The 15000-nt window shown below is 34.4% G+C and overlaps 2 protein-coding genes across 2 annotated transcripts in view; both read left to right on the top strand.

Moving 5' to 3' along the window:
* LOC144435580 (zinc finger C3HC-type protein 1-like) overlaps positions 1-3488 on the top strand; it is a 20836-nt gene extending 17348 nt beyond the window's left edge. The window contains exon 9 of the mRNA XM_078124169.1: positions 3167-3488. Coding sequence (XP_077980295.1) covers positions 3167-3241 — 75 coding nt within the window. The 3' untranslated portion in view covers positions 3242-3488. The remainder of the gene's footprint in view (positions 1-3166) is intronic.
* Positions 3489-9795: 6307 nt separating this feature from the next.
* LOC144445956 (ubiquitin-conjugating enzyme E2 H) overlaps positions 9796-15000 on the top strand; it is a 42532-nt gene continuing 37327 nt past the window's right edge. The window contains exons 1-2 of the mRNA XM_078135647.1: positions 9796-9923; positions 11727-11803. Of these exons, the coding sequence (XP_077991773.1) occupies positions 9871-9923; positions 11727-11803 (130 nt within the window). The 5' untranslated portion in view covers positions 9796-9870. The remainder of the gene's footprint in view (positions 9924-11726; positions 11804-15000) is intronic.

The following is a 15000-nucleotide window of genomic DNA, read 5'->3' as shown; positions in this document are numbered from 1 at the left end:
ACACTTTCCATTAAACCTGATAGATTTGTAAGGTCTACTTTTCCTTTATTATGACACAAATCAGTGCACAGCCACTGACAAGATCACTGAAAATTGTAGACTACTCATCCATTGAAAGAACACAGATGAATCGTGGTGATTCTATATATATGAAAATAAAGTTATTACATATAGTCATGTACAAGTGTTTATATGTATGTATGTATGTATGTATGTATGTATGTATGTACGTATGTACGTACGTACGTACGTACGTACGTACGTACATGTGTGTATGTATTAAGTGTGTATGTATGTATGTATGTATGTATGTATGTACGAACGTATGTACGTACGTACGTACATACATGTGTGTATGTATGTATTTGTGTATGTATGTATGTATGTATGTATGTATGTATGTATGCATGTATTTATTTATTTATGTATGTATGTATGTATGTATGTATGTATGTATGTATGTATGTATGTATGTATGTATGTGTGCGTGTGTGTGCATACGCATGTGTCAACATACTACTGTAACTTGATACAGCAATCTCATTATCTGTTAGTCAAATTTAATACCATGAAGTAGAAATCTCCTACAACTACATCCCTGTACTATAAGCCGTTTGCTGAGAGTAAAGGTCTGTGTGTGCTAGAATCATAATCTAACATTTGATAAATAGATAAATATGGCATATGGTGTGAATATTTGTGGATTTCTATGATTAGGTTTTACCTTCTTTCACCCTTCCATCAATGTTATAATCCTGTGACTGTACATATGTGGTTTAATCCATTTGAGTGTTTTATTATACAATTTCAATGGTAAAGTAGAATTAGCTATACCTAGAGTATGGCATGAACTCTGCAATATGTTTCCAGCAACATTCATAAATTGGCTGCCAGCATACTATAGCTGCTTTTTCTCAGTCCCAGTTTGTAACTGATGAATGATGTCAATATTTTTGTCAAATGAATAGTGACTTTAGTATAACACACAAGATTATAAGGGAAAAAATGGGAGCAAGTAATAGAAGATGGAGTCCAAATCTGATAGAATAATAGACTTGGTAGGATTCCTTTAATTTAGTTTCCAACTTGAGTAATAGGCTTTTTGATTGATGTTACATTTATCTATCAACCAAATTGATAGATTTAGGGATGATGGTGAAAAATACTCCATAGATATTCCAGTCAGTAAATGGTACACAGTAAATGGTACACCTCCCAAAATCAACATTACCTAAATACCATGACCTCTCTACAGCAACCATACAACATGTACCATGCCTTGAGTTTTCAAAACCCCAGTGGAAATATAATGGAGATTGAAAATTAGCAAAATATGATGAAGCTTAATAAATTCAAATGTATTACTGAACAGTCAGTCAGTCAGTCAGTCACTATCATCCTTTTTATTGCTGTTTGTTAATTATATCTTAATATTTACCCAAAAGATCATCATAAAATTTACAATATAGGTCAAACATTTGAAGATGACAATTGACCTCATTAATCAATTTTGATTTTATCAGTGTGAACAAATTCAAGGATATATTGCAATCCCAGGGTGAAGTTCATGGTCACTGCAATGATGGAATCATTTAAATGTTTGATAAGTAGGCCTATGATTTCTAATATAGTTAACATATGGTATAGCTGTCACAGTTCATTTGTATATAACAGTCACAAAATTGATTAAGGATGTAATCTCCTGTATAGATCAAGTTTATTGTGTGCTGCGTATTCAACCAGCATTTATGTTGGTGTTGAGCCTATTAGGGTTTATGGAATCATTTAAGCTAATTCTAACACTGATCCCATAAGGGATGGTCATCATATCAACGGACTTCATGGGAGATAAGCGTTTGTATACTTAAAAAACTATCCAGTATAAATATAGATTATTGTTATCTATTAAAGGGCCACTGTGAGTGGAATCATTCTGGTAAACATGCTGATTCACAGTCTAATAAAGTAAAATTGTCAACTAATTTATATTAGTCATAATTATAATTATGTAATAGAGACAACATTGTGACTAATTATGCAGCTCTGAAATAGACTATTTATGTGTTTACACCTACAAATGAAAATTACTACTAAAATACTCACAGGGTCAAAAACAGATTTTGACATTATTCCCAAATTTTCACTGTCAACTTGTCGAGATTGTCAGGGGTGTACTATATATTACATTTGTTACTGGCATCACTTGGATCTAACAGTATCGTCCTCTTCAAAATGCCTCATGTTTTTCCATGGCGTGGTTGCTTGTAACTATATAATGTAGCATGATTTCAGGACTGGTGTAGATTTTATCATTAAATGCAAGGATACATGTCCATAAACTGTGGGTGCATAATTTCTCTTCACAGAGTCAACAATGAAGCCTTAATTTTCACTGACATGACATCGGCATCTTTAGGGGTGTACTGCAGAATTGGTTGTTACACCAAAAGATGGTTCAAATACATGTAAACACAGTTGTGCTGACTTTATGTAATGAATGACATAACCATAGTAAACATTATCAGTGGGTAAACAGATTCATTCAGATTGCATGATTCATCATACATGTACATGTATCTCTGCATTGGGTAGAAAGTGTTGCATCCTAAAATAGGAAGTGTGACTTTGATTGCGCAATAGCTGAATATGTGGGTGTTCCTGACTGTGGTGTACCACCCACATGTTTTTTTTTAAAATCATAATTGATTCTAGACCAACTGTACCATCACTAGTTCTCAGTGCTTGACTTAAAACAGAGTTAGTCTTAGTGCTGTCCTCCATCGAATCTCAAGACCTCTCTTCAATTCCCCATTAACTTGGCAGCTAGACCAAGATGGAGTAAGGCAGGACTCAATTTTGACATTACCCTTTTCCTTCTCAAAAGGACATTGTCAGAATCACATCTGGGGGCCCTAGTTGTATACATATATCATCCTTATTCAAGTTCTACTGACAGACAAGTAAACAAGAACATTACTACCAAGCTAAGTCAACCTTCCTGTGGTGACCAGACAGCCAGCTGCTTGGTTGATTTTGGATTAAGAAAAGCATATTTTCAGTGTACTTCAGTGGATTCTTTGTAGAGAGATAGTGAATATGTAAATGTAATCGCTGAAAACTTACAGAAAAATGTTGATCTTTATGGTGTCTCCTTTTTATCTTACAGACTCCACCAAATCAAGCCTGGAAAGCAGTCAGGAAGTTGCTGAAGTTCTGGCAATCAGACTCAAAGCAAACATAAAATGTTGGCACTGTGATTGATACTACAGGTAAAGGGTAAAGGACCGTGCAGCTAAAGCAGACTGACCAATACTTGGCAAAAGAAAGTGATGCCATGCCAGCGTTTATTGTTACGTATGACTTTGTCATTGGTTAGGATGACCTGTTTTTACAACCCATAACACCAAAGTAAAGCGTTTTCTGTACGTAGCATAATCATTTATAGCGTCCATATCAAGTGTATAAGTGTACTGTTTCATTTGCTAATTGACCACCACATGACAAAAGCAAACTGGCAGGTGTGTAAATGAATTGAAAAAGTAAACTTTTACACCTGCTCAAGTTGATGTAAATGCTATAAATGTGTGTGTAGCACATAGAGAAAGTGCTTTATTTCAGTGTTACTCATAATAGTTGTTTGTCAATATAACACCTTAAACATAAAAATGCATTCAGTTACTTTAAAAACCAACAAAAATGTGATGTTTTCAATTCATAATCATACATGAAGAGTCGTAGAAATGCCAAATGAAGTCAGAACTTGAGAGAATGTACTGTGAACCATTTTACTAGACTGTTTACATCACAGTCTATGATGATATTGCTTCACTGTCTCACAACCACTTGTATTGCTAGCAATGGCAACTGATTAATGTTGTTTGAAAATGGTATTCCTCAAACTGATTGGTTGCAATGGGGAGTGATAACGTATGTCAGCCTAATTGACTATATTCAAATGAAGTCAATATGTAAGAGCACCCTCTTTGAGGTAAGCACAAGAACATACAGCAGTTATATATTGTGTAAATATCTACAAGTAGACATACTGATGACTGCCATGGTGTGTGTGTGGGGGGGGGGGGGGCGCCTTGGTTACATTAATTCATTTGCCATTGCTAGCATAACTTCAAGCAGTTAGTGAAACAGTGAATTTAGTGCTGCAAAATTGTGAATCGTGATGTAAACAGGCTATAAAAGTCCTGAATTTCTGCAGGAAATGATAATTTTTACCCAGTCACATGCTTGTAGTGTCATCATCTTCCCACCTGTTCTGTGTTTTTTTCCCTGATCCTGGCATAGAAGGTCTTTACTCTGTTTTTTAAATTGTTGAATATAGGGCCAGTCAACATCAGATTCCTTAATGTGTATCACCTTGAGAAATTTAGGATAAGAAATCGTCTGTAAAGATACTGTTATGTGTTAGTGCAGTTTTCTTTAACTTGTCAATTTTTTTAAATGACTGTTATACACCTGGTAAGTACAAACACAGTTCGTTCATACCAGTATAAGTTTCTTATCTTTTTACTCTATTTCATTGTATTTTATTGTATTTTAGACAGACATACTTGATATTTTTGTTGATAAATTATGTCAATGACTGTTCTGAAAAGAACCCTGCATGTGCTTTACTTTTGTTTACTAACAAAATCCTCCCCTACATAGACTTTAAGATAACCATACATAACAGTTCATACACTTGACTGTAACTTGAGCCACTAACTGAAGTGTATATTGTTACTACTTACTGTAAAATTTGTAATATGAGCACATATGCAATGTTTAGTGATGGGACATTACACTTGACAAGGAGTTCAACAGACATCCTGTTTTTTTTAAACCAAACACTGAATTTGATATTACAGTGTATACATGTGATAGTAATTTGAGTCAGCAATTGTGGTATGGTATCCAAGAAGGTTATCAAGACACATCTGTTCACAAGAACTTTGTAACATTTTACAATGATCTACTATTGTTCCTGTTCAGCGCCATGTAGAACATTATGCCATATTGGATTTTGGTGTTATAGAAACTGTTTGATTGGTTGATTGGTTGATTGATTGATTGATTTGTTTACTACTTTCTTCCAGAAGTGTTACATTTATTAGTAATATTCATTGAAATGTGTACCAATACTTATACATATGTAAGGGTATCGCCTAAAGAATTCCCGTGTATAGAGATATAGTCTACCACAATACATAGTCTTACACACTTGTCAGTGACTGTAACTTGAGACAACAGCTAGGTATTTTTGTTCAAGTAGGTAGGTAGGTAGGTGGAATTTACTTGGATTCTGAAGTCAAACAATAATTTGTGTATGACACTGTTTTCCCATCGAGCCATTGATGTATCTCCATAATTGGATTGATTTTCATTTACTGGTATTCTTTAACAAGATCATGATATTTGTTTTGTATTACTTTGTATACTCTGAGTTTTATTTAAGACCCCCTCCCCGTGTTTTTAGGGGTCTATAACTTTCAATAAAAACAATAACTGTGTAAGACCCTGTTTTTCATATGTATTTGTAAATGTTTCTCCATGGAAATAAAATGAAAGTATAGGCAGATGTAAAAAAGTCAATTACACTACACAATGTTTTGTATGTCCAACAACAACAACAACAACAACAACAACAACAACAACAACCATGAATTTAATTCATTTTATCTCAGTGTGAATACAAATCAACATCACTTCCATATATTCAGATTAGACAGCGGAAAGTGATATACACTGTGTGTATCATTATAAATGTATCTGTTCTACAAGTGTCAGTACTTTGTTATGCAATTCATTACAAAAAGGTGTTGTGGGAGATATAAAAGTGTTGCTGAATCAAATATGTATACCTACATCCGTTGACTGTAAGATGTGTCATGTCATGGTAGTCACTCCCTATCAGCCCCCCACTTCATTATTGTACTCATTTAAAGTGAAAAGGGCAGACCAATGACAGTGTGTCCTGACAGGGCATATCTTACAGACATCACTTTGTGATATAAAATTCTTAAAGTGTCCCAATCTTGTTGATGTGAGCAATTTGTATTTCTCAATGCATGATATGACACATGTAGCTTACAATTGAATAACCTTGTTATTGGTAATAAATTCAAACATTTTTAATAAACTATTTTACAACATTTTCATGTTTGCATTATGAATGTTCATTATTTCAAAATATGTGACTGAGTCTTGAGTTATAAATGTATTGGTGATATGGTGTATTTGTATATTTTAAAATAAATGCCAGTGGTGATGGTGGCTTGCTGATTCTTACCTTTAAACCAGCAACTGTATTCATTGCAAGACATTTTAGGTCATTCAACTTCTAAGCACAGCAATTGTCAGATTTCCATGTGTGCCTCGCCTTGGGGTTACATGCTGAAAAATCCTAGACAGTAAAATAGGGACACTCGAACAAATCCTTTTCACTAAGGCGTAAAAAAAATGTTTTGTGTCATTCCAATTACATACAATTTTAAAATAGGTGGGGTAGGTAGATTTTTTATTTTATTTTATTATATGTTTTTTTTTTCATGTGTGTGTCTAGTTCAGGTTTTCCATTGTTTTCCAAATGGTCTCTGTGTTGTTCATTTCTTCCTATCAGATGTACAGCCATTACAGATTGGAAGAAAAGTTTTATATTATCTTTTTAAGTTGATGTCAATTTCCACATTCACTATTTCACAATTTTCACGATTTTATTATTATTTTTCTCGAATAAAAACTAGGTGGGGTCGGGTAACCAGAACCAAACAACTTTTTTTATTTAGCCTAAGCAAAAATTTACATTCCAAGAAACAAGTGATATCTGTCATGCAAGTAATCAAAATTCAATGCGGTTGTGAGAACTTCAGATGGGTGACAATTTCCCGGTTAGCATCCAATTCAGCTTTTTGTTGAAAATGCATAGGTTTGACTCCATCACAGAGTAACTTCCATCCTACCAGATCTCCATTTATATGGCAGGGCACTTTAAATCACATTTCAAATGTGTTCTAACAACAGTAGCCACAAATGTCAGTGGTGAAGCTACCTTTTACAGATTCCCAGCTAGATAGCTGTCATGACTCATATAATGTAGACCTGGTAATTTTCACTAAATATTTATTTTCACTGTTTGCTGGAAAACAAAAAATGTAAATATAAGCAATGACTAAAATGCCTTCTTGTACATGAACACAATGTACCAGTCTGGTAATTAGTAAAAATTAGTAGTCTGAGAACTTGCTGCAGACTGTAAAATCGCAAAATTTTGAAATGAAAATATCTAGGTATTACGTAACCATAGAAGATCATGAACACTGACTTGATTGCCAGTAAAATTTACCATTATATGTCATATTTGTCACATTAAAATAGCAATTAGCAAACCAATTTTGATTAATTGTAACAGAGGTATGAAAGAATTACTACAATTTAGAAAATCTGTAATTTCATTTAATTGTTTGGCTGAACTGTTCATTGTAGTTGTCAAGTTTTAGGTGATGGTAATATGTAGGTTCATGACTGCACTGCTTTTAGTGTTTTGATTATGATCAGTTAAAAAAATATACCATGAAATTTATATCATCTAATTGTTCAAATGTTATTGTTATTCTCGGCAATGATCTCAGGTTTTAGCTTTGGTATACTAGTATTCAATATGATTATGAAAATCTGATGTGGTGAAAGTGGCTAGATGTCTTTAGTTACATCTATTTCCATCATTTTGTGTCATACGTGGGAAGACGGTGATCACCTGGAACAAAACAAATGACAGAAGATGATGGAAATAGAGGTAAATAACGACATCTAGTGACTTTCACCACATCAGATTTTAATCAGATTGACTAGTACTGTACTCAATGTGAACAGCTGATTTGTGATCTGATCCCATCAGTGATGGCATATATTCACACTTTGAATTATTTACATTTAACAGGTTGTTCATTCATCATTGTAAGTGTCATGCACTCACAGTATAGCACAGAGAGTTACCTTTTGAATGGAGCTTTACACTTTGTTTACTGACAGTATCAAAAATAGAAAAATTATTCTATAATTTCCATACATGCACTTCCCAGAGTATTTTCTTTGTACAATGAAAAGTGTATAATAATTGGTATATATATACATACATGATTATTGATATACATACCTACATTATGGTGGTCTCTATATGTTTTGTTTCACCATTCGATCATTTTATTTACCTCTACCTATCTGTATTCATATCCAAAGTATTCTTTCATTTACAAATGCATTTGTTCAAGCATTGTTTTAAAAAAAACCTTTATCACAAGCACCAGTTTGCTGTGAGGCTTGCATGAGGGTAAATCTCTTCAGGGTACTAGTATATTATGTTAAATGGGGCATTTATGGTACAAGAAATGTGACAATAGCCCACTGTAGCCTACACCCCTGACTATGCTGACAAGATGTCAGCTAAAATTTGGGATCTGTTTCCAAGGAATGTTTTGACTTCATACACAATGGAATGCCAAATATGGAAGGGATAATTATCAAAATTAACAATAAGCTTGCAATGATCATCATGAACCCCCCCCCCCCCATGTAGTGTGAATGTATTAATCCATACAACAAAGACAATGGAGATATACCATGATTTAGCATCACCAAGGGTGTAATTCAAGGACAAGATATCTGTGTCTCTGTTTGTTTATATTGTGAGGGCGGATATCATTTTCTGTAATGATGTCATCATGTATGATGTGACCTTGTAATTTAAATAAACTGTCAATTTTCTGACCAAAACATGTTTACTTTTTAAGGGGGGGGGGGGACGACGACAACACTCAAGGTTATCTGCATAACAAAGGTTTGATTTAATATGCATCTCCAGGGTTCTCAATTTAATACAATGGCTGCCATGATTTTCGCCTCTTTGGCATATATGTACGTCGATATCATTATTTGCTTTTATTTTTTCGAACGAATGCTTTGTTTTATTTATGTATGTTTCTCATAGTCGTGAACTATCGTGTGAAAAAAACTCGTCGCGGCGCAGTATACCTAGTCCGAAAAAGAGGAGAAATAGTCAATAACATTACGTTATTTAGGGTTTTATCATTAAATGTTTACGATATGCGGTTAAAACGATTCGGGTGTTCGTTGAAGAGTCAAGAGATACTGTTAATACGTCGTCGTTTACTGTCACCGGTAAAAAATATCCGCCATTTAGACCAGAGACGATGAATTAGAAGATCTGAATGGTTTGTTTACATCGGTCAGCTGATTCTTATTGACATTTTCCAGTTGGTCAAAACATTGGCAATGATTGGTGGACTAGTGATCATGATGTCATTCACCCATTGGCCAATATCTCGTTGTCACGCAGTGTGAATTAATTATCGATGAAGTCAAAAACCGCTGGACTTTCATTCTAGTAAATGTGGGCAGAAAGGAAAATGTTTTCTGTAGCTTTTAATTGAAATCTGGCGATTCCCAAAGGTTAAAAGGGGCGGGGCATAATAAAACGAGATTTGGAATATTTCACGTCAGGTCACGTGGGAGGGATGACTGCTTGCATCATGGCCTATTTTATTATTGAGATAGGGATGGGTAGTTATGTCGACAGTTTTTGATGACAAACATTTGGCATACTATACTGCGATTACATTTATTTTTGATAATTTATTATATAATCAGAGACATTAAGTGGTATTCAAACAATTTTACATATAATTTGTACCGCACAAAGTACTATATATTTCTGTCCCTCTAACTTGGAAATGGATCGCCCCACTTTATAAGTTTGACAATTGTTTTGGTTCTGTTCAGTTGGCAAAGTGCTCATCGACGACATAAGACCGGTACATGTAAAGCAGAACTGTTGGAAATTTCCCTATTTAAGCCATCAAAATGTCTTCTCCAAGTCCAGGTAAACGGCGTATGGACACGGATGTTATCAAACTGTATCCTTTCAGTGTGAATCGTGATCAGCACTTCGGTTGCCGTGGATTTTTCAGCGATCGGAAGTCACGTACCTTTCCCCACCTATCGACTGTCAGCTGGTCAGCCGATTTTCTCAAAAATCTGAAAAATTTTGGGTATATATCGAAGAAAATAGTTTTACTGGTGAGCGGAAAGATCAAATTGATTAAGATGATTGAGGTCGAGTGCCCTTATTTGTCAGAATGGTCAATTTATAGGTGTTTGGAGGATATCGGCTGTGTGTTTTGATGACGAAATACGCCTAGAATAGCTGGTTATCGAATGCCATTCATTTGCATGTCGATTGTAAATCGGAGGTGTTGCCGTGTTATATTTTATGATATTTTGGGATCAACTCATACATAGATTTTATGACATTCATTTTAATCAGTGTTCGTCCAAGTGTCCGATAAACACTCGAACCGGGACACCGTCTGTAACGAGCTCCAGGTTGTTCGGCAATCATCGTGACCTTTTCGGCTATCGGTTATTACAAAGAGTCGAAAGACGAGACCCCAAGTCGATCATTGTTATTAAAACAGCTGGCGACAGTTTTACTACAAAAAGATTTTCTTATAAATAGAAATGACGTTTCTGGTAATTTTGTGTAAATTTTAGCAAATTTGGAACATTTTATAGATTATCCAACACTAAGAGTCTTAGTTACATTCCCCTGTGTATTTAATAAAAATGACAAGATTTTCTTACCTGTCCAAAGTTCAAGGTATAATGTTTTTATCTTTGACAAAATATTAGAAATGGAATTTTATAGGCAAGGAGAGTATATGTTCTGTATTTTGTATCAGAACGTTTGCCTTCGTCAATAAGTGTAAATACAAAGCTGTAGTCCGATATGTAGGTCAATTGATTGCCGTACTTCAGAACCAAGCAATACACACTATGCTGCCCTTGAAATATGCAAATTTACAAAATGGCAGGCTGTATATTGTGTCATTTATGAGTAAAATTATATTCATTCAAATCATTGTAGCTTTTATATTTTGCGATGACAGTACTGTATTACTGTGTCATGTTAAAATTTGCATCGTCTGCGCAGTGATGCTGATTGTATTCTCAAATGTAGCAGGGAACATTTTCCTTTAATATACACTCATTATGAGTCAGAACCGGTGTTCCTTCTCAGTGACTTCCTCATTGTTAAAAATAATTATGATAATATTTTTGATTTTGTATTTTTTTAAGGGTCAAGTAAGTCATTCATATAGTACAAATTATAGTTGATATTCATAATGTACTGCCGTCAAGGAGAACAACAGTATGGTTGCATATTAGCTGGCTAGGTCATCTGTGCTGTAATCAGCTGTTGTGTCATTTATCTAAGCTACTTACAGCTTTAAAGGCTATCACAGGCATGGCATACAGTGAAGTGTACAAAATCTCTGTGACATGTAACACAGAATTGGAGCAAAAATGATAGTGAGAACTATGTTTGGTTATTTCATTTCCTGGGTCAAAGCTGAGATGACTTGGGGAAATAAAAAACAGGGGTTTTACCCATGAAAATATCTCCTAAATCCAACTTCCCTTATTGCAACAAAAAAAATGTGTCTCCTTGGTTCTGATAATAAAAGAAAATCAATATTTAATACTGTAACCTTACATAGATTGATATTTTGGTGAACTGAGTGAAATTAAAAGTGTGCTGTAGGTAAGGTCTGATGTGAATCATTTGTAATGACTCCATATTGAATGTTAAGTGTTCACTAGTCTACAGAATCATGTAGCATATATTGTGTATTGTTCCCTTAACCTTGTCTCTTCAGAATGGAAAGCAATCATGAAGTAACAATACTGGGTGGACTTAATGAGTTCATGGTGAAATTTTATGGTCCTAAAACAAGTAAGTATTGTCAGAACATAGTTCACACTGATACACTGTTCTCCCCAGAAAATAATTATAATAGTGAAATTAACACATGAAAAGAATACTTAATTGTTACTTTAATTAAATAGTATTGTTTTTCAAGGACTCATAGGGTGGAATCCACTACTCTATAAATTCCTCAGAAGAACAGGGTAACAGATACCAGAAATATTACGATACATGTGACCTATGTCTGTACTAACTGTACAAGTATGCAATATTGCAGGCATTTGTTACGTTTACTCTTGGCTAACATTTGTAGTCTGTGCAGAAATTTCTCACACTTGTGTTTGTTCTGATGTGTGTTTGTTCAAGTACTATAAGTCATATTCATACTCCCTGGGTTAGTGATATCTCTCAAAGGTGATAATCCTTCAAAGACTTAACGTTAAATGAACCGTGAAACTATGTGTAATTATACAGCACTGTTGATTGAGGTCATGGTTGTACATGTAGTTCTATATATACAACCATAATCTAGCTACATTATAGCTAGTTGTCATGCTGATGGCTTCATACAGCAGTTATCTAATCATAGAATTCTTCATTCTTATATGTATATTTTTCACAATATATATCCATAAACATGTTTAAAGCTAATTCAGACACATTGTATAATATTCAAATTGTATATGACATACAAAATGTAGTGATTGTGTGTCAATGGATTTCAATATTTAGATCAAACATTTAAAAAATTCAATACATTTGATGCTGTTGAAAATGATACTGAACCTTTGTCACGTGATGCAGTACAATATACATGTAGATATTATTCCCCTGTATTTTTCTTTGTTCAGGCAAGGAAAATATGAGTGACCTAAGGGGCCTTGTCACTCCGAGTCACTAGACAAGTAGTGACAAGCCATCATGAGTATTTGTATGAAGAAAAATGTTGGGGAATAATATAGTTATACCTCTCCAAGCATAATTCATGACAAATACAGAAAAATAATAGCTATTACAGTATTAGGAAAAATATGGCTCATATTTTGAGCATTGCAGAACTAGTAACGTAGACACGGTTGTCTTGAAGTAGAACGGCCAGGATATATATTTTATGTTCAATGACAACATATTGACTTGTGCATGGTAACCGTATAATTATCTATACATCGCCATGATCCATTTTAACTTCATACATACATGCATTATCTGAAGAATCCACAGCTTGCCAGATAGCATTCAAGTCATGGCAATATTATGTAATACCATGGTTTTGCAATTCATGAATATTCATGATGAGGATGTCATGCCTGTACAAGTATATAAATATAGCCTTTTCTTGTGAAGACATTTGAATATAATTTTATAGTGAATATCCAAAGGTTACTAATACATGTACCAACTCCCACCACAGTCTACAAGTCAGTGTAGGGCATTCACAGCATGACCTTATATACACTTGCCCACAGGCTACAAGGTCAGTCAGGTGAACTCTGTTACTTGAGGGTGCATGGGTTTTTTTCTCCGTTCTTGTGGATTGTGGGATAATATTTAGATTCAAAATATTTCAGTTGACTGTTCAGTGTGTGTAAATAAAAGACTGGGAGACTAGCAAATTGATTTTCTTTCATATTGAAAATTTATTGCCTAGGGTATACATTTATAATGGTATAATGTTAGAAATACATAGACACACTTATCATAATAATTTGGTACTACAGACTATGGAAATAGCGAAAATAATTGTTGTGCCATGGCAAATTATCATCAAAGGGGTAGAGATTGCTTTCACAAGTAGTTGTGAAATAATTGTAGATAATTATAGAACAGTTAAGACACAAAGACCAGACAAGATTAAAAAATCACATACTGTATTTGGTAAATTACAAAAGGGACATAACCAGGGATTTATATACATGTACATTGTAGAATGATAATGACATCGAACCCTGCAGTGACAAAAGTACATGTCAGTTGAATCCCGGCATGTCATCAAAGTCTTTCATTGTTGCCCTGCTGATAAATTGGTCTCTTTCTTTATCAGAATACAAATATATACATTTATATTATACTTTGGATTCATGATGGTTGAATGGTTAGAGTGGCTTAACTTACAATCTACAGGTTACATGTTCATGACTTGTCATAGTCTCGGTTACCCAGAGTCTCGCCACTGGGGGCTCTTCTACCAGACCACTGAGACAAGAGTCTGGGGAAACCAAATTTCAACTACCCTAAGCTGGAATTAAGTAAATTTCTTCTAAGTCATAAAAAATGGGCTTACGAGGCCTGTATAGTTGTAATTTAGATGTATCGTGTTTGAAAAGTGATAACTTGTCGCGAATGTACCTATTAAAATCGTTGAGCCTGAAATGTTGGACATGAAGTATTCCCCAGCATGCACTGCTGCTGGAGATACATGGTCTCATAGAAGCGTCTGCAGCAATGAGAGTGTGGATAGCCAAAAGACTAGCCTTGTCACTGCAATTTCGTTCTGAATTGCTAAAGTCATTCAAAATTTGAACCATGCTTGTGCCACAGTCAACGCAACATTATATAATTTGGTACCTAGTAGGATATAGGTTGCATAAAGGCATCATTCACGTGATTTATATCACAAAATATCTAGACAGTAGAAAATTCATTTTGACTAAGTTAGTGACAAAGCCAATGTACAGAATAACTGGCCGAGAGAGTTGTGATGGCCACTGTGTCACAGAAGACGTCAGCTACATTTGTAATTAATATTTGGTTTGAGAATACTATTCTGTAATCGTATGAACATGACAAGTCTGGGGGACTTAGTTTATATGTAAATTAATCTTGTTTCTATTTACATAATATTAACATAAAGACAGTTTATTTGTGTACAGTGTATTTAAGACATTTCAGAAGAACTACTTGTGACTTACCTGTTTTCAGTGCTGATGCATTTCTCTGATATCTCTTGTATATCTACAACTTGCGCTGATTCATGTATCAAGTCTTTATTATTGTTCAAAACTGATTCAGTTAGTCATAACCCCCCCCCCCACCTGTCCTCCACCCAAAAAAGTCATTAGCAGCGTACCCTTATGTTAGATTTATGTGATGTAAATTTGATGTAAATATATCACACTTCCTATGTTTCATGAATGTTAACTCCAGACCTTTGTTCATTGCAGTTGTGCATGGTCATTTACATAATTTTGACTTCATTTGAATACTCCTAGTCAGACATGTGTAAC

The sequence above is a fragment of the Glandiceps talaboti genome, chromosome 1, assembly GCF_964340395.1.
Source record: "Glandiceps talaboti chromosome 1, keGlaTala1.1, whole genome shotgun sequence".
NCBI classification, from domain to species: Eukaryota; Metazoa; Hemichordata; class Enteropneusta; family Spengelidae; genus Glandiceps; species Glandiceps talaboti.
The sequence above is the reverse complement of the archived record's forward strand: the minus strand, read 5'-3'. Positions and strand labels throughout refer to the sequence as shown.